Here is a 27283-nt window from a genome sequence, read left to right as displayed (position 1 = left end):
GTTTTCAAAATATGATTTTCTTTAGGTCCAAAGTTAATGAAATAATCATTCCATTTTGAATATATGTCTAGTAATTCATTAATTCCAGGTGTTGTCAAACAGCTGGCATTAGTGGCCTTTCATGACTAGATGGCAGTGATGGCAGTGCTGCTCTCAGGGGGTGTGCGTGTACCTAAAGTGGTCCTTTTGACGCTGTGTACATGTGAAGACTGTCCTTTGGTTTGTGGCTATAGCAACGGTTTGCAGGGCCTGCTGCTGTGTGCCACAATGTCTCTCCACCTCCTAGCCTGCCCAGCACCATTGCTTAGAGTCAGCTACTTCTTCCTGATGCGTGCGCATCAGTTTGGTCCATCTACTGCTTTTTCACAGGATGCCAGAGCTGTGCAGCCCCTGTCGACGTTGGGCTCCTGTGTGCCCTTAAGTGATCTCTGTCACTCATCCTGCTTCCGGCATCTCACTTCAGCTCAGCCTTCAGCGGCTGCTTGGATCTCTTGCTGCATTTCATCTTTCTTACAGCTCTAGGCCGGTGGAGCTCTGTACCGCAAGCAGAGATGTATTGCAGAAACGTGAGACTGGCTGTATGTGGGGACTTCATGCTCGTTTATACTCTTTTTCCTTTTGCTGACACGTAGGTGATGGTAATGTGCGTAGAATGTTTGCATAAGGCCCCGTTTAAGGACACAGGTATTGACAGCCTTATCTCTTGACTGGAGGCAGGTATATGATGACACCTGGATGTCATGGTCTCAGCTAATCTACAGAATCACTTGACTAGTGAGCTTTTTGTGATCTGGACACAGATCACAGTAGTGGACAGTAGTGTCTTTTGTAAATCTGGACAGTAGTGGACAGTGTGATGACTAAATGCTCAAATTCTACTGTTTAGTGCAAATCATCATTTCTGTGTAGGCTTCCCTGGGGCAGAGGACCACTTGATGCCAGTCCCCTTCCCACCTTAAGCAGTCTGTAACTCAGCACTTGCCTTGCATGCATTTCTTACTTCAAGGGAATCTGCAAATTAAGAAACTCCTGGTTATTTTATTTAAGGACTTTTGATGATTATGTCATTCCATTAGATTGAAAGTGTCTTAGAAGACCTGTAGGGCAGTGTACAGTAACTTCTTTTAGGTTTCTAATCCAAACTTTGATTTTTAAAAAGGTTTATTTAGAAAAATTCTTGTCTGCATGTGTGTGTCTACCTGTTGATCTTTTAACATTTAGGTCAAGACCCAAAACTTATAGGACTGCTGCAGAATTCATTCCATTCTACCACCGATGTAAAATTACTTCATTTTCTCTTTTCTTTTTCACATTCCTTTATTTTACCCTCCGCACTCACTCTGTTTTTCTCTTCACTCTTTGCCTTCTGTGAGACTTGAATCTTAAATTTGTCAGTGATAGCCTCAGGCTTGTTTAGCCCTGCTGACCAATTATGAGGTCAAGAAATCTTACCAACCCCAGGTTAAAACAAAGTCTGAAATCAAAACAAAACAAGTGAAAGCAACCAACAAAAACATGAATGAAGGCGCTTTATAGAAGAGACTATCTAGAAGTAAAGGGTTTTTATTTATTTGCTTTTGGAATGGTATTTTCATTATTCAATTTAGTGCAACAAATGTTCCGTGGGCACCTGCAGTGTAAAGTGCTCTACGGAGGCGATAGCCACACTTCTTGCCCTCATGAGTAAGTCTAGAAAAGATAAAGATGATTCTGCATGATAGTGTACCTTCTTTGTTTCTGGCTTGTATCCAGATAATTCTAAAACAAGAATAATATATTCATTGAAAAACAAACATAAGGACATAGCTACAGATAGTCATGTGAGCGAATACAGAAAATTTCAGATGCATGTAACACATGTAATTCCTAACAAAGAGACCTCTATTTGGAAAATTTGGATTCAATTAGTTTTTTTCAAAAGATCATTGAACACCTACTATGTACTAGATATGATAGACTAGGCTGAGGCAAAAAAACCGTTGCTCAAGGAGTTCTCAGTCATGTAGTGCATTCTTTAATGAAATTGCTGGTCCATTTCCCCAGTGAATGGCTTTTTGCATTAAAATTTTATTCTATGTTAAAGAAAGTTTCTTCTAAGGTACATGAATGTTTATCCTTAACACTTAGTGAGTTAGGTAGTCTATTTTTTCTTTTGATATGTAATAGTGTAACATTTTTCCCTTGGTCAGTGCTGTTAAGCAAAATGTGCCCGTCCATCATATGAAAAGTAGCATCATATTTGGTACAAAAAGACAGATTTAGTTATAGGTATTGCTTTTTTTTTGTCTCCTCAGTTTTCCTTATATACCCAGTCTACCAGCAAATCCTACGGGTTCTCCCCTCAAAGTACACTCAAGTTTTTAAATTGACTACTGCTCACTAACTCCATTTCCGTCACCCTGGTCCACAAAAGCATCATTTGCCTACATTATTGACGTGACTTCTTAGCCAGTCTACCTGCTTTGGTATTACCTGTTTATGGTCTATTCACGACACAGTAGTCAGAGTAATGCTTTTAAAATATATCAGATTATGTCTTGTTTCCATTGGCCGCCAATGTCTTTAGAATGGATTATAGGGCCCTCAGTGATCAGGACCTCTTCCAGCTATACCTCCCTTCACTGTCTGACTTCATCTGCTATTAGATGTCTCAGAAACACTGTCCTGACATGTATCAAGCTGGTTGCTGCCTCAAGGCCTTTACAGTTGCCATTCCCTGCCTAATATGTCCCGATACAGATTCCATGTGCTTGCTGCCTCTTCTCTTTTTTAGTCTCTGATCAAATGTTACCCTCTCAGATCTTCCTTGATGACCCTGTTTTAAATTGTTTCCCTCCAAATCCAGTGCTCCCATTCTCCTTCTCTGCTTTCCTTTTCTCCTAGTGTTTATCATTATCTGGAATATGTATTTTACTTATTTGCTTACGGTCTCTCTCCCCCTACTAGGATATAAATTTCTTCAGGGCAGAGATTTTTGACTGGTTTGTCCACATTTATATCCACAGTATCTAGACCAGTGTTTGGCAAGAGTAGGAATAATAAGTATTTAATTGATGGAGGAAGGAAATAAGATAGAAATCAACCATGCCATGTCCTAGTAGTCACTAAAAAGACTAGAATTCTCTAAAAGTTATGATCACATCTCAACTTTTTATCTCCATAGGTTTTTGTCCACACGTTCCCTGCCCTCACCCCATAATTGAGAAAGTAAAAACATAGAAAATGAAAATTTCAAAAGTAAGTCACAGGATCCTCTTTCCTGTGTGGATGGAGGATGTGTTTTGGTGTCAAAGATAGTAGGTTTGAATTACAGCCCAGCCTTTTATGAGCTAAGCAATCCAGCTGCCCATGTAAACCTCTCTGAGTCATATTGTGTACAGTGGAGATAATGAGGTCTCAATACTTAACCATTTTTTACCTTCAGAAGTAAAAATTTCGTATGATTCAAACCTAACAATAATAACAATAACAAAACGTAGTCATGTTAACTAGAGATAATATTTGTTAAATGCCTGGCCCATGATAGTCAGCAAAATTAATTATATTAATTCTGGCCATTCTTTCCTATGAGTACATGATACAAGCACAGAGGTTCACTACTAAAAGAGTCCGTAAATCTAAAGGGACCTGTGATTTTTATTGTAGCATCAGTGTTTCTATTTTCTAAGCCATTTATTTTGATAAGTGGGTAAACATCTGTAAACGTTAAGACCCACAGTCTTAACCCACAATCCAGCCAATCTACTTACATAAGCAAACGAAGAAGCTGCCCAAGTACAGAAAATAAATTCATATTTGGTTTAAAACAAAAGCCAATATTTTTAAAAAGCTTTTATTAAGGTAACAGTATTATTTGAATTTGTCATGAATTTTAAACAATTAGATTATTTTAATTCACTGTTTTTTTGCTTCCATGATATCATGTAGTAGGCACTTAATAAGTTAATAAATTAATTATGAGGTTTTTGCATTAAGTTAATTTTGTTTGAACTCTTAAAATTTTTGAGTTTAGAGACATATTTTGTTTTTAATTAAACATAACATTTTAAGTAATGACTCAGTCTTTCCTCATTTAAACTGATCCTTTTATCCCTGGATGTTTTCACGTGTTTTGAAAAATTGGCTTATTTTTAGTGTGTCTTGATTATCCCTGATGAGAATAAAAGAGAAGTATGTAGACTGATTGTTTTTGACAAAAGTAAAATACATATTTTAAGAGGAGTGTGTCTATGCCAAATTCTCAAGCAAACTATCTCAAGAACCATAACATAAAATGTCCTTCTTGGAGACCGTGATTAGCCAGTTCAGTGTTTCCTCAGAGGGAAACTAACCATCTTGACAGAAGTTAACAGCTTAAGTGTGAAAGACCTATTATTTGTTTGTTTTTGAAGTAATTCATTACAGGATTATTGGTTTCTTCATTAACATCACTACATGGGGTTATTTACACTCTGTCTATCCAGCACGACACAGATGGCAAACGTTAAGGAGAGAATTTGGGATTTTAGGGAAAGTTTGAGTAATAGACAAAAACCCATCATCACTATGTGTTTTCAGATTTTAAAAGAAAGAAAATAAAGAAATTGTGCTCCAGAATGTCATTTGTTTTCAATTTGAGCTAGAGAATGTTTTCAATTGGGGAAAATAACTTGCTGTGGTGGTGTCTATTTTTAGTACAGAGTATTTTTACTCTCTACTTAACTAGTTTACTGAGAATTATAGTATTCTAATTAAAAAAATTGTATACTATTACATTGTATAGAGTTACGGTGAACAAAAATGTAAAGATACTGCTGAAGAATAGAGAATTACCTCTGAAAAGCTTAACAGTCTCTAATGACAGAAAAGACAGCTTATTTAAAGAGACCCCAGTGATTTTTTTAGAGGTACTGTGACCAGTGTAGAAATGGTATGAGCATATGAGATTGTGTTTTTAAATCTCTCTTCAGGAAATAGAAGTTCTTCATTTATAACCTTTATAAGTAAAAAAAAAAAAAAAAAGATTAGACTAAGATGGAACTTACTAATGCTATTTAAATATATGAACAGTTAATAAAAATGAAGTGTGGTGCTTGCTTGTTTGTTATGGAGGATAAAACAAACAAAACGTTTGTTTGGGATGAATGTGTAAGCGCCTGTGTCTGAGTTGAAGGTCCTTTTAGTCTGTACTAGAATTTTCTAACATGAGCAGTGTTGTGAATTATTGAAGAATTTCCTCTTCAGTGGTTTGTGATGTGTTGTATAATCTGCCTATGCAAGTGCTAAAGATAACCCTTATAGGCGTTCTAAGTGGTCTGTCCCCCTGGAACTTCACGTTTCTAAGTGTGGACTGTTAATTACTCATCAGATAACCTGAATGGTGTCTTTGATGAATGTTCACCTTTTATATTCAACAAATAATGGAAAAAAGTATTTCATACTCACAAATATGTATCTACTATGTTACATTTTATGATAATTTACATTTATAATATATCGTAGAATAAATGAAAGCAACAGTAATATGTTGTTAGTTCTGAAATATATAGTTCATAAATGTAATTCTTTCTATACTCACATTGATTAAAACAAGAATAACTTTACTGGTCTTGTAAAATTTGGCCAAGATATTCCAACAAGTACTTGTCAACAGGAAAAAATACTACACAATCTAAAAGTTGAGAGTTATGTTTTGTTCGAGGACTTTACTGAGGACTATAGCCTGGGAGGCAGCCTCTCAGATAGCTCTGAGGAAGTGTCCCAAAGAGGTAAGGGAAGAGCCAGGGTATGTAGAAGTTTTTGCTGGAAAAAAAAAATTAGTGGAACATCAAAAGATTACTGCTAATCACACACACACACACACACACACACACACACACACACACACACACACACGAAAACAGACATCCCAAGTTAGTGAATTTAGTGCTTTGTATGTATGGGAAGATGCAAGAGTCTGGGCTCATTGAAATTATTCTTTGATATGCATCTTAACTATCTAGGGCCAGTATCCTCCTTTTTTCCATCCTGAATTCCCCTCAGGGTGCACCGTCAGGGGTGGCTGCAGTGGCTGATGGCTTGATGGCAACAACATTCTTGTACTTTACTGAAATGGTAGGCAACCTTTTTGGTCCACATACTTTTAAATCAGTTTTCTAAGCTGAATTTAGATAAGAATATCCCAGAGCTAAAGCGGTTATATAGTGCCAGTGTGAGGTATATCACTTTAATAAAAAGCATTAGCCATGAAAACTCATTGAAGAATTTTTGGTCTGATAAGATATTTTCACCCTCCCAAATTAAGTTTTGAAAAATGCAGTAACTAATCACAGAAATGACTCTTGGTCCTAGGAGTCTTGTCACTGTTCTCTGTCAAATGCATGGGGACATGAGAAGAGTTACAGGAATTCACATCATTTTGTGAATGTGTGTGTGTGTGTGTGTGTGTGTGTGTGTGTGTGTGTGGTGAAAATAGGAGGTTATTTTCCTCCAAACCTTAAGTATGTCTTGCAAGTTGTGATAACCCATTATAAATTTATCCAGACTGACTACTGCTCTGCCTTTTCAATCCATGGTCTGACATCTCAGAAGGCTATAATAATCATCAGGTCATCAAAGTTAGGTATATAGGCACATATATTACATCGAGCCCTGACCTTTGGATCTACGATGCTGTAGACAAATGCATTATACAGTTGACTTATCAAGAGAGTCTATTAATTTCCCATAATTTTCCAAATTAAAAACATTCCTTAACTATAGATACGTTATTTGTTCCATTAACTTTTTTCACTAGTTCCCTAATTTACTATTGATTGTAGATGCTCTAGTTATTTTGAACAACGTGTGGTGTGACTGGGTTCTATGACATATTTCGTGAATTGGCCTCTCTTTTTTCCACTTCACTAAACCTGATCTGCTCTTGCAGTTTCCATTCAATGATTCTGGAAGCATGGATTGGATAATGATAGACTTTGCAATGAAAGTTGCTGAAGATGAGAATTAGCTAGAAAGCTTGGAATTACAGTGAGAGCAGATGCTGCTGCATATCCTTGAACAGTAGTAAGATCTGCTGTTTTATCTTGTCAGTCTCATCAAGGGAAATTGGTCAGAATGAGATGAGTATTACTTAACACTTAGAAAGAAGTGAAATGATGTTCTTATAATTAAAATATCTGTATGATCTGTACAGTGGTGGGTGAGGAAACTGCTTAGTGTCAACCTCATTGAAGCAAACACTGGTGTCAGAAATACTGAAATGCGTTTAGGAACTTGTGTGAACCTGGAAACAAGGGGAAAAGACCTTAAAAAAATATATGGGACTTAATAATAAATGTAGTCACAGAATAACATTTTTTTATACTCTAACTGTAGTCAGCCTGGTGCTTTCTCAAAAACATCCAAAGACATCACACTTCAAATAATTTTGGTGTATCTTTCTGTTCGTTTTTTATTTATTCTTGGTCCAAGGGAGCATTCATGAATCTACCAGTTAAATTATTCAGGAAAGTAGAGTTATAAATAAACTTATCTAAACATACAGTGAATTCTGTTTTTCATTGAAGTCAAATTTTATACTTTTTCTAAAGGAATAGGTTACTTAAAAGAAACTAAATTAATTATAAGCTGAGCAACAGCAGTAGAAATCATTGAAAAAAATAAAAGCCTACTCTCACGGCTGCACAAGATTTTAACTCTTCTCAATATTTTATACTGCCTGTCCATACTGAAGGACAGAGCATGAACAGGTTGGCATTTACTTTTGACCTGAAAGATACATGCCCTGTTTTGGCTAATAACATGTAAAATTGATTGGAGGGGTTAGTTGGAATCATTACAGCTCCAAGATTTGGGGAAAGCTGGATCTCATTCACGACAAAACAAGCCCCCCAAAAACAAGGCAAAAAATAACTTTCCAAATATTTAAAAATCCTAAGTCTCATTCTCTCTTTTCTTAGTCTGATTTTTCTTTTGAGACAGTAGTTTTAACCATCACCTTGGTTCTGCAGTGGAAGAAAGAGATAACTCTTGAGAATGCTTAGTATTTCTCTTATCATGCAAATATATACACCTGATGCCCGGAGACTACAATTTTAATCTTAAATCTAAGCAGTTGATATGATTCTTTGAACCAGTTTCTTAAAATCTTTCTTTTTTCCATGTCGTCAACTCTTAACTGGAAGTGGAACCACACCTATCTAATTCATAAAACATCTTAATACTTAGAATACTCAATGGTATTCATAATGTTGTCCTATTTCTAGCTTCTGCAAGTCAGCTGCAGGTGGCAGAAAAGTTACCCAATTACTTTAATGTGGATGGACTGAATTCTTTTATATCAGCAAATGTTCTGTATAACTATATATAGCTTCTTTAGACCCTGAAACTTTTATGTAAGCCATTTTTAATGAAAATCTTTATAAATACTTTACACATCCTTTAATCTTTAAAAAAAATAGTAAATATTTTTTTCATCTTCAGATTCAGAATCATCTTAGGAATGACACAGCCATATTTTGTAACCCAATGATATCTTCACAAACCTTTTAAAAAAATCTAAACCTATTTTCACTTACACTAAATGATCCCAATGCCAGACTTTTCTGTTCTTAAATATTTGTTAATCATTTACTGTCAGACCATAGCAATTTAACAGGACTAAGACTAGTAGTACTTCTTCCCCAATTAACAATTTATGCCTTGAAATTCAGAGTAGTTAGGTTTTTATAGAGCAAAGTACAAAGATGATTTGAATAATTTATCTTTTAAATCTTGAGGGCCTCTAGCAATTAAAAGGCTGAATATTGGTGTTATTGAACAAGTGAATTATGGATAAGTGAGCTTTACAATAATTGAAAAGCAGTCTTGACTAGAAGCTTGGTAATTTCCAGGTGTTATATTTGGATAAAATATTATATAATAGAGTATTAAACCAATCAACTCCAGAATCTTCAATGACTTTGATTTTAAAAGCCAAAATAATGGAAATTACTCTCCTAAATATTAACTAATATATCAAACTAGTGAAATAAAAATAGTCACTAAGAAACAAGCTGTTAATTGCACAGGAAACTCCAAACATAGATGAGTTGATAGGCACCTTTTTCTATAAAACTACCCAGAACATGAAAATGATCCTAATTTGTATATTTGCCTAAAATAAAAACTATTCCCAAGAGTTATTTTTGTTAATGGCAGCATGGAAAAAGACAATAAAACCATGGGATACCCAGTTTTGTGGAATTGGTGTATTAATTAATTACAACTCTGGCTCAGTAATTAAGTCATCAGTCACCTTCCCAGAGGAAGTTCAAAGACATTAGGTAGTTCATTTAAGTTTATGATTTCAAAATATTGAATTAGGCACTATGGGCTGGAAAGGAACATAGATTAGTGAATTAAACAGCAGACAGTACCTCAGCCAAATAAATCTCCAGCCCTGGCACAGCTTCTGAATTTGCTGGATGACTTGAGTAAGTCACTTAACCTCCCTGTCCTTCAAGTCTCTGGCAGGCAGGCACCCAATAACTCTGAGAAACATGGAAGGAGTAGTTAAATTAAATAGAGCAAAATTTTTAAATTTATTTTATTGAAATATAGTTGATTTACAATGTTGTGTTAATTTCTGCTGTACAGCAAAGTGATTCAGTTATACATACATATACATTCTTTTTCATATTCTTTTCCATATGGTTTATTACAGGATACTGAATATAGTTCCCTGTGCTATACAGTAGGACCATGTTATTTATCCATTCTATATACAATAGTTTGCATCTGCTAATCCCAACTCCCAGTCCATTCCTCCCCACCCACCTTGGCAACCACAAGTCTGTTCTCTACATCTGTGTGTCTGTTTCTGTTTCATAGATAGGTTCGTTTGTGTCATATTTTAGATTCCACATATAAGTGATATCATATGGTATTTGTCTTTCTCTTTTTGACTTACTTTACTTGGTATGATAATCTCTAGGTCCATCCACGTTGCTGCAAATGGCATTATTTCGTTCTTTTTGATGGCTGAGTAGTATTCCATTATATATATATATCACATCTTTATTCATCTGTCAATTGACATTTAGGTTGTTTCCATATATTGACTATTGTGAATAGTGCTGCTATGAACATAGGGCTGCATGTATATTTTTGAATTATAGTTTTGTCCAGATATATACCCAGGAGTGTGATTGCTGAATTATATGGCAACTCTGTTTTTAGTTTTTTGAGGAATCTCCATACTGTTCTCCATAGTGGCTGTACCAATTTACATTCCCACCAACAATGTGGGAAGGTTCACTTTTCTCCACACCCTCTCCAGCATTTATTGTTTGTAGATTTTCTGATGATGGCCATTCTGACTAGTGTGAGATGATACCTCATTGTAGTTTTGATTTGCATTTCTCTAATGATTAGTGATGTTGAGCATACTTTCATGTGTTTGTTGGCCATCTGTTTGACTTCTTGGGAGAAATGTCTATTTAGGCCTTCTGCACATTTTTCAATTGGGTTGTTTGTTTTTTGGTTGTTGAGTTGTATAAGCTGTTTGTATATTTTGGAAATTAAGCCCTTGCTGGTCACATTATTTGCAAATATTTTCTCCTAGTCTGTAGGTTGTCTTTTTGTTTTGTTATGGTTTCTTTTGCTGTACAAAAGCTTGTAAACTTGATTAGGTCCCATTTGTTTATTTTTGCTTTTATTTCTATTGCCTTGGGAGACTGACCAAAGAAAACATGGGTACGATTTATGTGAGAGAATAATAGAATAAATATTGACAAAGAGTAAATGAGTAGAATTGCTAAGCTAAGATGATACATATAAAAAAAGCTAAACAACTTTTGATCACTGAATAAGTAAATCTTTAGGCACAGTTCACTAAAAGATTTTAATATTCGATACTCTGCTAACATTTTAGTGAATCTCAATTTGCATGTATAAATTCAGTTTATTTCCTAACCCAAGTTCCATTGTAGGCCAACTAGTCTTCTGAATAAGTTTTATTATTAAATATTTTCACCTCAAACTAATAAATTTAAAATCTGAACAAAGATTCAGAAAAAGCCTGAGCTCAAATAACTTGGTTCTTTCTCTCCATTCAACTCTCTTAAAAGAAATTATAAGTTTAAACATTGATAGATGTGCCTAGTTTAATCTTTCTAGACCTATACAGATTACTTCCCCATGGAAATACTGTGGCCTCATATATGGTGGTAATTCTGCTGATTTTGAGATGCGCAGGACCCATGAATGCCTTTCCAGTTAGCATAATCACAGCCAGGCTGCTACCAGACATGATCATCATCACTTCCATACTTGGCATTTGTCTAATGCATTAAAATGCACAAAGAACTTTATATACATTGTCTATTCATGTATTTATGTATTCATATGTGCATGCATTGAGACATTTACTCAATACTAGGTGTTAAAAGGTAGAAAGTGGTCATGTCCTGGTCAGATGTGTGAACATCCTGTGATAATGCTATAGGAGGACCACAGTGAGATTGAATAGCTGCATCTGGAACACTCAGGAAAGTCCATACAGAAGAGGTAACATTGGAGCAAAGTATTGAGGGAGATTTCCAGGCAGAAGACAGAGTTTCCAGGCAGAAGGAACAGCGAGAGGAAAGGCACAGAATTATCAATGAGCCAGGACTAGTTAGGAAAGAGTGAGCCCCTTGGTGTAGCTGTAGAATAGGTTATGTGGGAGCCCTGGGGGAAAAGAAGTGTCAGGAAATGAAGCTGGAAAAAAAGAGAGTAGGAAAACCTTTAAAGAACAAACAAACAGGGCTTCCCTGGTGGTGCAGTGGTTGAGAGTCCGCCTGCCGATGCAGGGGACACGGGTTCGTGCCCCGGTCCAGGAAGATCCCACATGCCGTAGAGCGGCTGGGCCCGTGAGCCATGGCCGCTGAGCCTGCGCGTCCGGAGCCTGTGCTCCGCAACGGGAGAGGCCAACCACAACAGTGAGAGGCCCACGTACCGCAAAAACAAAAACAAAAAAGAACAAACAATTGTGAGCTTTGGCTTCCAGAGAGTGGGGGAACAGCACGGTCAGCTCTGTTCTATAGAGGGATGATTCTGCAGCAGTGAGGAGTGGAGGGGCTGGTGAGGAGAGGGTATGGGAGGAGAAGGGGGAGACCTCAGGGCAGGAGTGGTTAGGAACATCCGACAGCCAGAATCAGAGCAATGGCAATGAGCCCAGAGAGGAAGAAATGGATCTTAGAAAGATTTGGATGAATAAAGAGGAGCCAGTGATCAACTGTATGAGGAATTGAAAAGAGGCATCAAGGATTTTGGTGTAGGCAGCTGAGTAGATTACGATGCCACCATCCAAGATGAGAAATACAACAGAAGCAGCAGGTTTTGCAAGGAAGATGCTTGACGTCAATTTTGAGCACCCAGGTGTGAAATGCCAGGACAACAGGGAGTGTTTAGATTGCAGTCACAAAAATGAACTTGGAGCCCAGAAAGATTTAAGGTCCGTGATAGAAATTTGGCAGTCTTCAGTAGATGGTCAAAAGCCAGAGGAATAAATGAGATTACCAAGAAAAAAGCAAAAGAAATGAGGAAGAGGCTGAAGACATACCCTGGGAAACAACACGGTAATTGCTAAGGATAAATTATATGACTCATGGATGATTGGATAAGAAAGCACTTGAGTTGCTCATTCAAATACGTACTGAACATTTACTCTATGCCATGTACTATGCTAGATGCGGGTTGTAATGGTGAGGTACCTACCCCTCTGGAGTTTACAACATAATAATAGAGAAAACTGATCAAATACACACAAAGAAGTACGTAAGTACCAGTGTACCAAGTGCTTTTAAACAGCAGGTGTAGGATATGTGTGAACTTATAACACGGGGACCTCTCCTAAAATGAGACTCCAAGTAGGATTTTTTGAAGAAATAATAGGTGAGTTGAAAGCTGATAAAAGAAATGAAGGCAATAATGGGGGACACTTTCCCAAGAAGAGAGGGCAGCTCACATGAAGAGCTGGCAATAGGAGGAAGCATGGTCATTTTGAATTGCTGAGAGAAGGCGCCATGGGTGGGGTGTAGAGGATAAAGTAAGGCAGCCTTTGAGTGGGGCTGGTGAGATGGACAGGGTTTAGATTATACGAGGTTTCATAGTCCCTCTTCAGATAATTTTTCTGGACAAGAAATGATGGGTGCTTGTACCGGAGTGATGGCAAGAAGAAAAGAAGAGGACTAATGTGTAAGGCCTTGAAAAGGCAAAATCAATAGGACTTGAAGGATTGGATTTGGAGTGGGGGTGTGAGAAAGTCAAAAGTGATCCTCAGGCTTCTTTCTGGCTCGTGCACCTGGGTGGATGATGCCGTTCACCAGGATGGAGGTCCCTGGAAGAGCAAATAGGTTTGTGGCAACAGAAGTTCATCTGCTCAGTTTAGGGTATGTTGGGTTCCAGACGCATTAAAGATATCCAAACGGAGATTCCAAAATAGGCACAGACATACAGACCTGGAGGAAAAGTCTAGAAACAAGGTAACAATTTGGGAGTCATGGGATACAGACAGCAATTTAAAACACTGGTGTAGATAGAACTATAGGGATAACAGTATATGGTAAGAGGGCCTCAGACCGAGCCTTTAAAAGGAATTGAAACGTTTCAAGTCCACATTGCAAATGAGAGTGAGATGATGAGAACAGAGAAGAGAAAAAAGGGGAGTATTTCAAGATGGCAGAAAGGATTCACCAGCAAACTCTGTGCCTTTGGGCAGTGCCTGTACTCCGTACTTCTCTGTTAACCAGAGAGGTAACATCGGTCTGCATATCTCAGAGAATTGTCCTGATGCTCAGATCTGATAATGCTTGAGAAATGTTGAAATCTATCCGTTGTTTTATTACATAATCGCTCTCGGTTCCCAGGGTTTGTTTGGTTTTTTTTTTGGTTTTTGAGTTTTTTTTTAAACACTGGGCCCATTCACACTCTTATCTTTCTCTTCCAGGCTTCTTTAGAACAATAAAGAGACAAAAAATATGAATTTGAACATGGCAGTGTTCTCAGTTCTTTTGCAGAATTGCATGGAAAGTAATCGCACTCAGGATCTGGAGCATTTCTGCCGCTTGCTTTTCTCTCCTGCCTTTCCCCTAGGAACCTGGAAATCCCCAGAAACTACTTTGGGACCTGTGGGTATAGGCTTGAGCACCTCAATTCTATAAATAAAACTACTTGGTAATCAGTTCCCTGTGATTAAGTGTCTAGCCGTGAGGTTAGAAGCTTCTGGTACTCAGGGAACACCTTACTGGTACACTCTTCCCTCACCTTCAGGGTAATTAGTGACACCTCTCCAGCTCTCCCCACTTTGACTTCCGGAGTGGCCATTACTTGACATTCAGGAAGAGGGAAGGCCAGAGGATAGTGACCCCTCCCCCCAGACCATAGACATCCGGGCACCTTGCGCAGTGATTGTTCCTCAGCCTCACTGCTGGCGAGAGGAGATATAGCTAGCATCAAACCCTCCTTCTTCCTCTAGGTCACTGTGGCAACAGTTCCAACCACAACAGACTTCTATATACAAATGATTCATTCCCAGCCTTCTGCTTTCCTTTAAAGAGTCAGCTGTCATGTGCTGCCCTGACTCACTCAAGCGCCTTTGCTCCAGGGAAATAAGCACCCTAAAGATAACTGAGTTCCAGGCCCCTCCTGAGCCAAGAGAGGCACGTTGCTTTTATGATGATGCAGCACAGAAGCATTCTGGCTACTTCCCATGTGCTGTCCTGCCAGCTACAGCACCACTGTTTCTGAAAATAAGAACTAAGAAGGCAACTTGTGTTGCTTTGATTATGCAGGACAAAAATTAAGCCAGTTGTAGGATGCAGACTGTTGAAGAGCTAATGAGTGTTTCCATAGTGGTTCAGAGTGAGACATGGCCATGTACACCGATGTTTCTAGTTGCATATTATGCTTCTGAAGGAATCTAGAGACTTCCAGGAACTTCAGAAGGTGACCCAGAACTGTTCGCACTTTGTAAACTTAACTCTTAGCCTAATGAAGCTCTTCAAAGGGCAGTGATCTTATGTTCATTTTTTCCTTCTTTTATTCTAAAAAATTAACATTGTTTTCTAAACTGTAGGTTTTTTTTCCTATTAGCCACATAGCATCCTAAGAGATCTATTAGTTTTAAATGAGGATTTAATACGAGGAGGAAGTTTTGGTAGTCACATTTTTCTAATCTCATTTTCTGAGCTCCTCTGCACCAGTGTCCTTTATATTCCAGAATTGGGTCAGCTGTCATGCGTTTTTGCCAAATGTTCATACTGTTGACGCTACAGACAGATGAATCACTTATTGCCTAACTAAATTAAGCTAAACTGTGCCATTGGCACCATCCCTATTACAGAATTATTCCCTGCCACTACTTCTGTCAGTATACTTTGATGTTTGATATATTATAGCTATTCATTCATCAAATGATCATGGGCAAGAAATGTTTTAGGTGTGTATAGGAGCTAAGAAACCTTATGTTATTTTTTTTCAATATAAATGAAATTATGTAAATAACTGAATATGGAATCTAACCTGTATGGAGATTATTTTTTGATATTATCAACCTTGACATTGTTAGCAACCATTTGTGGACAAACCATATTTTATAAGGTAGTCTCATATAATCTCAGTAAAGTCAAGTTAGGTTTACAGAACATTTGTTTTTTGTTTTTTTACATCTTTATTGGAGTATAATTGCTTTACAATGGTGTGTTAGTTTCTGCTTTGTAACAAAGTGAATCAGCTCCTCCCTCTTGCGTGTCCCTTCCGCCCTCCCTATCCCTCCTATCTAGGTGATCACCTATCCCTCCTATCTAGGGATCACCAAGCACCAGGACATTTGTTTTAAATAAGGAATATCACAACCTGGATAACCTGGAGTTTTTTGTTTTGTGTTTTTTGTTTTTGTACCGATAAGTCTTTATTCATTGTATTTTCCCAAGGAAAAGAAGGGGAAGGGAAAAGGGTCAGCATGTGTGTTACAAAATGATAGCAAATGGGAAAGGAAGTACCCGGCACAGCAAAATCAACCAACAAATAAACACTGCCCAGATGGGGTCGCCAAAGCCCAAGGGGGCTCAGTGTCCTGCAGTTCAGTAATGAGGGGAATAACCTGGAGTTTTGAAAGTGAATATAAACTTTTAAGTTTGTGGTTAAGAATCTGCTAAAAAAAAGATCAGATTCATTAAAAATGCAAACTGGTTGACTTTAATCAATAAGAACCAAAACCAGACTTCAGCTTTTTCTATGATGAATAGCAGCCTATCTAAGATAGATGGAAATAACTTTTTGTGATTACCCCCAGTTTATTTCCAGTGATTTAAGAAAGTATCACAATGTTCTTTAAACAAAATTCAATTAAATTTAATTTTAAAAATATTTCATGCCTTTATTTCCTTTTTAAGAGAATACTGTTCTGAAATCAGGAAAAGGTTATCAAATCAGTTGATCAAATTCAACTTATTGAGCATCTGTTTTATTAAAGACATTGGATAAAGCTTTTTCGAGGATACAAAGAAATAACGTGTTCTTTGCCCACAGGGAGCTTTTAATTTAACTCGGAAGACATTACACAGTAAACCAAGTTAAGTAACAATTTAAAACAATAATTTAAAGAAGTTGTCATGGTATATAGCATATGCTCAATTGCCAAATGAATAATACAAGGTAGGCTTTCCAAAATGGGAAAGAACACTTGAGGCAGATGAAGTAGGTGGGATTTGAGCCAAGCCAACTATTAATAATTTTACCGGTTATGGGCTAGAAATAGAAACAAATCATGTTTGTTGTCAGAGTTGACAGCCATATGGGGGGACTTCCATCTCCATCCACAGCATTGATTCATACCTTCTTTTTCCAATTTACAGTTTATGGAAGGCTATTTATCTAAATATGATGGCAATTACAGCATTAGCATCCGCTTTTGTAGGGTTAGTTGAGCTGGACAATAAAAAAATGCAAATAATTAAAGTTAAATGTCTCAATGCAAGATGTCAGCTATACTGTGAAGATAGATTAAAATAACACAAAAATGTTCGTAAACTCAATCATGTTCGTAAAGGTAATAAGAACTACTTTTTAAAAATATAGCCTTGACCTTCTGGGTGACTGTCGTTTTCTAACAAAGGGAGGGCAGCAGTGCTTCTCCAACATGAACATGCTTACCTGAGGGTCCTGGTAAAATACAGATTCTGAAACTGTAGGTCTGGAGTAGGACCTGAGAATCTGTGTTTCTGCCAGGCTCCCAGAAGAGGGACCTAATGTTGATCTGTGCGCTTGAGCAGCAAGATTGTAGAGAGGATAACACCAAGATTCTGAGAGGGATGTGTCTTAACTGGTAATACCCTGTTTAAAGAAAATAGCAGTACCAGTAATTTTATATGGCTTTTGCCCTTTATTCTCACCCAACTCTTTATCTTTGCCTTTAGCACGAAAGCAAGAGATTATCAAAGTTACTGAACAACTCATCGAAGCTATCAACAACGGGGACTTTGAAGCTTACACGTGAGTAGAGGCACCTTTATTTTGTTTTCACGCGTATGACAAAGTATTTTCTATATGAATGCATTCTTCAATGTACCTGACTCGTGTATATTTAACGCCAGGTTTGATACACCCACAATAGCTTCATTCCAGCGTATACATGACTCAGGTGCCTCTAGGAGAGAAATAAATGTAATTAAGATTTCAGAGAGAGAAGATGAGACTTCTGATAGGAGGATTGGGGATTTCTTTGTCAGTGCACAGAAGCCTGACCCTCTGGCACCTCCACGTGAGAGAAGGCATTCCAGGCAGAGCAATCCATGAGAGCAAACACACAAGAAACACGAAAGCACGTAAATAGTGCACTTGGCTTAAGAGATGTTTTTCCTCGCAGCTCTGCAGAGGTGATGGGACAGAGAAAGAGTAGGAGGCAGCGTCTGGCAGCCTTTTCCCTTTCCAGCCAGCACAGCTCAACTTTATCTTCATCTCTTTTAGGGGTTTGCCTCTTAGATAAAATTGTATTTGAAGAAAGGGTTCTAACGTTAAATTTAAAGTTTACCATAGGTGTTAAAGGAAGTCACTTTGATCAAATAAAAGTAAAGCTTTCAAATAGGGCGTGAAGGCTTATTGTGCAAAGAACGTGGGTCAATAAGTTAGTTATTTGAGTGGAGAAAAAAAATCAGTTCTCGGCTTTCCCCTTATACCATACTAGTGAGGTCCTCTTGAATGGAAGTGTTAAATGCAGAAAAGAGTTTGATCTCTGGTTGGAAAGATCTACGTTTAAAAGCAGGGGAAGTCAGTGAAATGAAAAAGTGAAATGATTAGGCTACCTAAATAGATGAAACTTAATATACTTTAATTTTTTTTAAAGCCAAAAGAAAACAGACCAAAAAAACAGAAAAATATTTGTAAAACGTGTCAAAAGTCAATTTAGATTGAGAAGATAAGGTTGAAAAGTGGAAAAATAGGTAAAGGAACTGAGCGATTAGCAAAAGAGGAAATATGAATGACAAGTAAACTAATGAAAGCATGTTGATGTCCACTAGTTGTGTGCAAATCTGAAGGAGGGTTTTCTGCCGATCAAATCAGCATGGATAAAAACTCCGCTGATGACCAAAGGGGCACAGATACTGCAGGACAATAGTGACTTTTCCCACCACCTGATGGAGTATAAATGGGGACAGACTTTCAGAGTGGTGGTGACAGCAGGGGTTTGGGTCGCAGTTCTATACCAGGAAGTGTTTCCAAAGGTTCAAATCACTACTTTAACCCTATGTTCCTAGTTATAAAAATTTAGGGCTTTCCTGGTGGCGCAGTGGTTGAGGGTCCGCCTGCCGATGCAGGGGACACGGGTTCGTGCCCTGGTCCGGGAGGATCCCACGTGCCGCGGAGCGGCTGGGCCCGTGAGCCATGGCCGCTGAGCCTGCGCGTCCGGAGCCTGTGCTCCGCAACGGGAGAGGCCACAGCGGTGGGAGGCCCGCGTACCGCAAAAAAAAAAAAAAAAAATTTAACATGGGCATGGATTTTGAATTTAAAACAGGGACAAAAAGTGTGAACAAAGATATTTATGGAATCAATATTCAAAATAGTGAAAAATTATAAACAGCTTATATGTCCAACATTATGGCAACATTAATCTGTGGTGTGTTTGGTACCGTGGATACTTATGCAGAATTTCTAGCGATCTGGTAAAATGCTTATGAGTATTCACTGAAGATAAAGCAGGATATAAACGTGTGTGTACATAATTATTCCAACTACATAAGAGAAAATATAAAAACAGAATGAAATATGACAAATTGGTTTTTAAAAGGAAAAAAGATAATTGCCTCTGGGAGATGAAACTGTGTTTTGTTTTTTATTTCCTGCTTCTTTCCAAGTTTTGTATAATAAGATACTTTTTATCATCAGTTACAAATAGATAGCCAAATATAAAATATGGAAGAGAGTAACTGAATATAAGAACTAAATTAAATCCAGGACTGCTTCTTATAAATTAATGTGTGTGCAAATACATACAAACACAAGTATATACATATATATGTATTTGTGTTGATCAATTCTTTAACAGGACCTAATAAAAGTATACTTAGAATGAAAGAAATAGTAAGAAATGGGGTTTAAAAGAACACTGTTTGTTGTCAGAGAATTAAACAGTTGAACAGTTGTTAAAGCGCTGTTTAGAATTCTGTGCCGTAAGACCTGTTCCCTTTTATTCTTTCTGCTGATATAACTTTGTTAGACCCAATATGATTCTTCAAATATAATATACTTAGGATAAAAATCTTTTGGAATAACATTCCCCTGCGGATTGGTAGAGTGTGTTTTGTTGGTGTTGTTAGCCAGGAAAAAGTGGCAAAATATAGCATTTCCTATATTCTCAGACACTTTAAAAGAGGGTGTTTTAAATAATGCAATTCCTTGGAATCACATCAGTTTACGAATTCCTTTGCCTGTAATCTGGCTTGATTTTGTACACTCAGACCCAGGGGTAATCCAAGAGGACCTTCCATTTGGGAGCTTTTTGCGTGGTAGAATGTATTGGTACAGCCCTGTCAGCTGGTCCTTAGAACACCTGTTCAGAGCATACACACCCACAGGTCAAGTGGCAGCTTTGTGAATCTTTTATTAATCCAAAGCCTGTGATAGGAGAGAGAGAGATACATACATACATTACTTGCATAGAAGAAACATACGAGAGAGAGAAAGAACGCATGAACAAGTTTTCAAGTATTTTGACTCAATGGCTGGGTAAAAAGGTCCATCATAGTACAGTGATTCTCAGGTGACTTTTTTTTTTTTTTTATGATGTTGGGGATAGGAGTTTATTAATTAATTTATTTATTTTTGCTGTGTTGGGTCTTCGTTTCTGTGTGAGGGCTTTCTCTAGTTTTGGCAAGCGGGGGCCACTCTTCATCGCCGGTGCACGGGCCTCTCACTATCACGGACTCTCTTGTTGTGGAGCACAGGCTCCGACGCACAGGCTCAGTAGTTGTGGCTCACGGGCCTAGTTGCTCCGTGGCATGTGGGAACTTCCCAGACCAGGGCTTGAACCCGTGTCCCCTGCATTAGCAGGCAGGTTCTCAACCACTGCGCCACCAGGGAAGCCCCTCTCAGGTGATTTTGGTGCTGATATAAAGTAGTAGAAAATTTTGATTCACCAATGTTGACAACCAAAAGTCATATTTATAGATAAAGTAATAGCCCCTGGCAGAATAAAGTCCTGTTACCATGGGAACACTGTTTTTCCCATTTTACTACTTAGAAAGAGATTATGTATATTTAACTTTGAGCTTTAATACCTGCCCCCCAGGAAGTCTGAGGCAAAGTTTAAAATCGCCACTCGCAACTAAGGCTTTCTTTACCACAACAAATAACCGCTGTGATTTTTTTACTTTAAAAGTATTCTTAAAAAAAAATCAGTTCCAAAATTCTGTGAACCATACGTTCAAGAACCATAATGAGTGAGCCTTTTGAAACTTGCATTTCTGTTGAACAGTTAAAACATTTTGCCTCCCAAATGGGCAGTTTCCATACGAAATTAGATGTAGCCCCACCAAGTTAATAAATGATCCAAAATCTTTCAGTACGTATTCCTTTTATCTAACTTTGTGAACTACTAATTCTTCAAATCCAGATTTTACGGCACCTTCTGTGAGAAGCCTAAGCTGATCACCACAGGCCCAAGGAAATATTGTCTCCTCTGTTTCCATGGGACTTATAAACATACCCAGACCCAGTGCTCACCATATCAAGCAACTACCCATCATTCCCCAACCATACTCTGCCATTGTACTTGCTGCCCTCCTCTGCCTACCCCCTTCCACACACCTGGAAAACTCCTACTCATTCCAGAAAGCCCAGCTCAACTTTCCTTTCTCACATATACGTCATCTGGTTTCTGAGCACTTCGTATTTATTTCCATTCCAGTATTAATTGTTGTGTTATAATTGTTTCAAAGAATATCTGCTACATAGTAGGTGTTTAACAATTCTTCATTGAATAAATAAAATTTTCCAAGAAAGCCCATCGGCTTTCTCTGAATATTTAAAATAGTATATGTTTTTCTTGAATTACATTTCTAGGATTAAAAAGAAAACTAATGTGCATTTGAATCTCTCATTAATTTTATTTTAAGTTAATTAAGCTTGTTAATTAAAGGTTACTTAAGTCCGTCAGACATTGCCCGAAAGTGTAGGATGTGACACCTGCCTTCAAATCAGTCATATATACATGTTTGATATGAATGTAGATGATGTCAAAAATTATTCCGAAAGTATTTAATTTCAGAGCCAAAGTTGATTTTATAGGACTTGGAGGGTAGCTTGGACTTGGAGAGCATTTAAAAAATAATAAACTTATAACAACTAAAAAACTAGGGAATTAGAAAAACTGGGGAAAGCCTGGAGAGTTCACCTTGGAAATTGAAAAGTAGGCATTTTAAAAAAGGAAACTTCCTAAAGTGTGATAGATTACCGCCTGCTGGAGCTGGTTTTATTGTCTCGCCCCTGTCTGAGGTCTCTGCAGTATTCCTTTTTAGGGTCTGCTCCTCAAACCGCCTTGCCAAGCCCTGCGATAGAAATTTTATATTTTAAAAAAAACTCCTTCATTGGCTGATAAATAAGAATAGATATTGTGAAACAACGAAATACATTAACTCATTTATTTTTTTTTTTCCTACAGGAAAATCTGTGACCCAGGCCTTACTGCTTTTGAACCTGAAGCTTTGGGTAATTTAGTGGAAGGGATGGACTTTCATCGATTCTACTTTGAGAATGGTACATTTATTCTAAATTTAATATCATGCCTTTTCCAAATTCTCTTTGAATTTCTCCCAAATTTACAGATTCTTTGACTCTTTGCTGCAATGAGAGTTTTTACCTTAGTCCAGCATTTTGCATCGTATTTTTATATTTTTGTATTTGAAATTGAAAAACATGACAGCCTTAAAGAGTTTTGATATGTTTTGAAAAGTATCTGTTTATATAAAAAAGTGATGTTGATTGAATATACCCCATAGAAGTCCCAGTGAATGTATAAGCTGTGAAATGAGTGACCAAAAATTGTTGAATTTTTCATAAAACATTGTTTTATGAAAATGGTTTTCATAAAACATTGTTTGTATATGAAAAGATTAAAAAAACCACAGCATGCCAGAATATTTGACACAGAGGAGGGCTTTCAAGCATAATTAATGCTCCTTTTCAAGGTAAAATATAAATGAAGATGAGTAATCAGATAAATATTTCAGTTCCAATTACAAGAATTTTAATGGTCTCAGAGGAAAGAGAAAGTGACAAAAGAAACTCCTGCAGAATTCCTTCAGGTCACCAAGAAAAGTGTAGACCAGAAGTTTCTTTTATGCTCCTTTCCCTCATACATAACGACATTAGGTATCATGCAGGGAGGGAATTCACCTTTTGCAGTGAGATTTTGATGAATTAAAGAGGAATTGTAGTAATGATTAGGATAATCAAGCTCACGTCCAGTAATTATAAGCACTGAAAATGTCTGCCTTGGCATGGATTTTTACATTTAATGAATTGCTTTGTCTTATATGCACTGGACATTTGCAAGCAAAGATAATTATGTGGTAAATTGGCCTTAACAAAGCTTCAGTAAATGTTCTCTCTGTTCCATCCCGCACTGTGATTGACAGCATCTCATAATGTTTTTCTTCAGTTGACTCTCGATTGACACCATCTCACCTGTAGTAAAAGAATAATTAACCCATTAATATTTTAACTTACCTCAACATAACACTGTACATCATTACTTTCCATAAATACATATTCTTCATAATGGGATATTATTTTTTACATGACTGTAGCACTAATTTATTCAGATCTTTTCTGAAAATGGAGGACGTGTTTGGTTAACAGGTAAAACAGTTCTACCTGTTTTAGTGATCTAAGAGAGTAGCATCATCAATTATCTGCACTAAATCTTCATATCTCAGTCATTGAATAACTAGAATAAATAGCTATTGTCAAAACAACAAAGGCTGGAGCCCCGTGAGGGCTGCTCAACCAAAGAAAAGAGCTAGAGAATCAGAATCAGGCTATATGGCCAACACCAAATTTTGGGTTTTTACTGGATAACCACAGCTGGACTAACATAGAATGGATGCTACTAAATAAAGGAGCCACAGGATGAGATGGGGAAACAGCCTGTTTAGGAGACAGCAGTCTCCATGCTTGATATGTTCCCCTTGTCCCATGTACTTCACCAACAAACAAAAAAACGAACAAGCCCACAGGATACCCTGTCAACTGCCCCAGTGGTTCCTTCATCGGAAAGACAGGAACTGCTCCGTGTACCTGGGCCAGCCCTCCTCCATCTCTATTCATATTATGGCTTGTTCCTAACCACTTCCCAATATAAATATGTCGCTCCAGCTTTCTCAAAGTTTTCAGAGTGGCTATACGATTTAACTACAAAGGGAGTCAAAGAAAATAATGACTGTATTTACTTCTGCTCTCTTTTTCTTTATACTTTGCACAGTACCAGGCATTCAATTAATGCAAAGAACTAATAGTTGAATGAATGAATGGCATTCTATTTATTGGTCCCAACTGAAGTTATTACTGGTTTTGGTTTACTTTACATAGAAACTAAATTCTCTTTTCCATGTTGTTCTCTTTCAGCTTTGTCCAAAAGCAATAAACCAATCCACACTATTATCCTGAACCCCCACGTACATCTGGTAGGCGATGATGCTGCCTGCATAGCATACATTAGGCTCACACAGTACATGGATGGCAGCGGAATGCCAAAAACAATGCAGTCAGAAGAGACACGTGTGTGGCACCGCCGGGATGGAAAGTGGCAGAATGTTCATTTTCATCGCTCGGGGTCGCGAACAGTACCCATCAAGTAAATATTTCCAGGCTGTCAGCTTCTTTGTTAATATACCCCTGGTCACCGTCTTTTACTTATTCCATTGTCACCGTCTTTTACTTATTCCATTGTTAATAGCATGGCATCTGTTACTTAATGCTAGCGGTCATTTAGTGGTCAGTTACACTGGTGGGAGTTACACTGGTGGGAATTAATGTTTCATGAGAAGCAGTCTATAATTCTCCAGAAAGATCAACCAGACTAGCCTTTTGTGGGTTGAAACTTGCCCTAGAAAGTACACAATAGTTTTAGACAGGAATTAGAGGATACCCTATTACGCTGATTTCGCTTATGGTTAAATCAGGGAGAATTCATGTAATAAGGTAAACTATTTATGACTTCATTGTCACAATTGGCAGAGGAAGGGGAAAAATGAGGAAAAAGTTTCTAAAATGACCAATACAGTTGACCCTCCTTATCCATGGTTTCCTTACACACAGATTCAACCAGCCTCAGATCAAAAATTTCAGGGGTGGAGAAATTCCAGTAAGTTTCAAAAAGCACAACTTAAATTTGTCTTGCAGGGAACTATTTACATAGCATTTACATTGTGTTTGTTAGGTATTATAAGTAAACTAGAGATTATTTAAAGTATATGGGAGGATGTGTGTAGGTTATATGAAATACTGTGCCATTTTATATAAGGAACTTGAGCATCTGCAAATTTTGATATCCTCGGGGGTTCTGAAACCAGTCCCCCCCCCAGATACTGTGGGGAGACTGTATAATATCAGGAGCTTCATTTCATAGATTTTTTTTTTCTATGGGTGCTCAATTACGAGAAATTTATGAAATACAGCATTTAAGATGCAAGTATTAGGTATTTCAGCATCTTTCTCACTACACCACTCTACCTCAGATGTCATGTTTGCTCTTCCAATCAATAATTAGACATATTTATTGCACATCACATAGGTGCATGTAAAATGTGCCAGGTAAAATGCAAGGTGAAAGATGTTGCCCTTAAGGAACTTATATTCTAGTTTAGAAAGCAACTTACCACCAATACCAAAGAAAAAAACAAAGTTTATAATCAACTTCAGTGTAGAAGGGAATGAATGACTAATGTAGCAAACTGTTTATAACAGTTTGGAAGTATACTGTGTATAAAAGAATTTTGAACAAGGTCTTAAGTGAGGAGTGGAATTTGGAGAAATGGAAGGATAGAAAGAACAAAAAGGAAGATAGTCCAAGTTCAAGGAGCATCATGAGGAAAAGCACAGGATCAGATGTTAGCTTCCTGTAGTAGAGGATTGTCAGTAAGGAAGGCTGGCTCCAGCTCGAGTCAAGGGGAATCATGGGAATTGAGGTTGCGTCAGTAAAGTGGGGTGAGATGAGAACAAGAAGGGGTGTTCAGAATCAGTAGAAGTTCGGCCAACTGCAGATCTCATTCCAGATTCTCTCACCAGGATTACCTGGTAATATCTGGGGGGCATGGGATGGGGAATTAAGGCCACACAAACAGCCATTCAATTCACTCCAGAGACTCCATCAAAATGTCTTAGTTTAATAATGTCCCACCACAGTGGTTTTCAATGGCCTTCTCTATAGCCTTATTATGTATCACTGTTGGATTTGTAAAAAGTGGGTAAGGAAAAAAAAAAATAGGTTGAAATTCACTCCAAAAAAGAAAAATAGCTAAGTAATTAAGAGAAAGACAAAAGGAAGGTAACGATAATGAAGACACCTGTTTTTGTGCATTTCTGTGTTTTTTACCCCAAAGAGGTACAGCACCAATTTCCAGTTAATACAGAAGGGATTACATTCATTCAGTACTAGAAGGTTAGGCTTTTCTACAATTCCCTAAAGTGTTTATGGGATAGAGCCTATTTAAGAAAACTTCATTTTATGCCAGGTGGCTTAAATGGGGCTTCTCTTAATAGGCCATCTTGTATTCCAAATGGGAAAGAAAACTTCTCAGGAAGCACCTCTTTGTGGCAAAACATCTAAGGCCTGAAAACCATTCCCATGTGGGTCTTGTAAGTAACACCCTGCTCCATGATACTTTGTGATTGGAGCTAATGACTGAAAAGCTGCATGGCTGTTTTTCCTCCCTTTGAGGATATTTCCTCACATTATTTCAGTGAAAACCATATTTGCATGAGCTCTTGAGTCTAATGGTTGGCACCATTGTGTAGCATAACCCATATTTTCAAGGTACTAAAGTGCTGAGGAGACCCTACCTTCAGCACATGGATTGTGGCAGGTTTGGAATACCCTGGAGTTCTCACATCAAAAGTCAGTTCTCTTTGGGTCAATTCAGACAACTCTCAATTATCCAGAACTAATTTATATCAGGCTCTAGGATCTTTTGGAGTCTTATTGTTTTACAAGAGGTTACAGTTCCTGTTCTGCTCTTGGCTAAGGTTAATACATAGACTAATTGGCTCTGCCTGACTGAGTATAATGGTATTTGACCACAAGGAGGAAGTCAAGCTGAAATTTAAAACAAAGCGAGTAATTCCAGAGGATAATTGGAAGTTGACTGTAATTCAATTCATGCCTGCATTGTTATTTCCTAAGATTTGCTTCTTACCTTGGATTAGAATAATTCAGATACGTGTGGTACTCTTGTGAATTTTTTCCCCATTCAAAGCACTGAACCTTGTCAGACCTTGGAAGAGGTAGTGCTCCCAGCTGTTTGTCTAAAGAAAGAAGACCTCCAATTAAATAAGAATAATCGTGTTTTCCCTACTTCTGAGGCTGTAAAATTGACTTCTAGGTTTGATTTCCAGCAGAGTCTAAGAATAACGACAGAAGCTAAAGGATGCATTTAAACTTTTCGTCTCTTTCAACCAAATAATGCTATTCATTTATTAATTTGTCTGGTAAACATGAACGCTTGAACGGTATGTTTAGATTTCATCATGTGCTTGCAGCCTGAGTCCCTGTCTATTTTTAGCTTAGCTC

At 37.6% G+C, this 27283-nt stretch overlaps 1 protein-coding gene across 8 annotated transcripts in view; it reads left to right on the top strand.

Moving 5' to 3' along the window:
- Positions 1-27283, top strand: part of CAMK2D (calcium/calmodulin dependent protein kinase II delta) — a 280888-nt gene that overhangs the window by 252972 nt on the left and 633 nt on the right. For 5 of the 8 annotated variants that reach the window (XM_029235093.1, XM_029235094.1, XM_029235099.1 and 2 more), the window contains 4 exons: positions 17418-17493; positions 22157-22251; positions 24121-24349; positions 26257-26352. In XM_029235093.1, coding sequence (XP_029090926.1) covers positions 17418-17493; positions 22157-22251; positions 24121-24349; positions 26257-26323 — 467 coding nt within the window. In that variant the 3' untranslated portion in view covers positions 26324-26352. Of the gene's footprint in view, positions 1-17417; positions 17494-22156; positions 22252-24120; positions 26353-27283 lie in introns of those variants that run through there. The other 3 variants (XM_029235096.1, XM_029235100.1, XM_029235095.1) reach the window with 3 other exon arrangements.

The sequence above is a fragment of the Monodon monoceros genome, unplaced genomic scaffold, assembly GCF_005190385.1.
Source record: "Monodon monoceros isolate NGI ecotype Baffin Bay Population unplaced genomic scaffold, NGI_Narwhal_1 Super_Scaffold_20, whole genome shotgun sequence".
In the NCBI taxonomy this organism is placed as follows: Eukaryota; Metazoa; Chordata; class Mammalia; order Artiodactyla; family Monodontidae; genus Monodon; species Monodon monoceros.
Note: the sequence above shows the minus strand (reverse complement) of the source record. Positions and strands in the feature narration are given on the sequence as shown.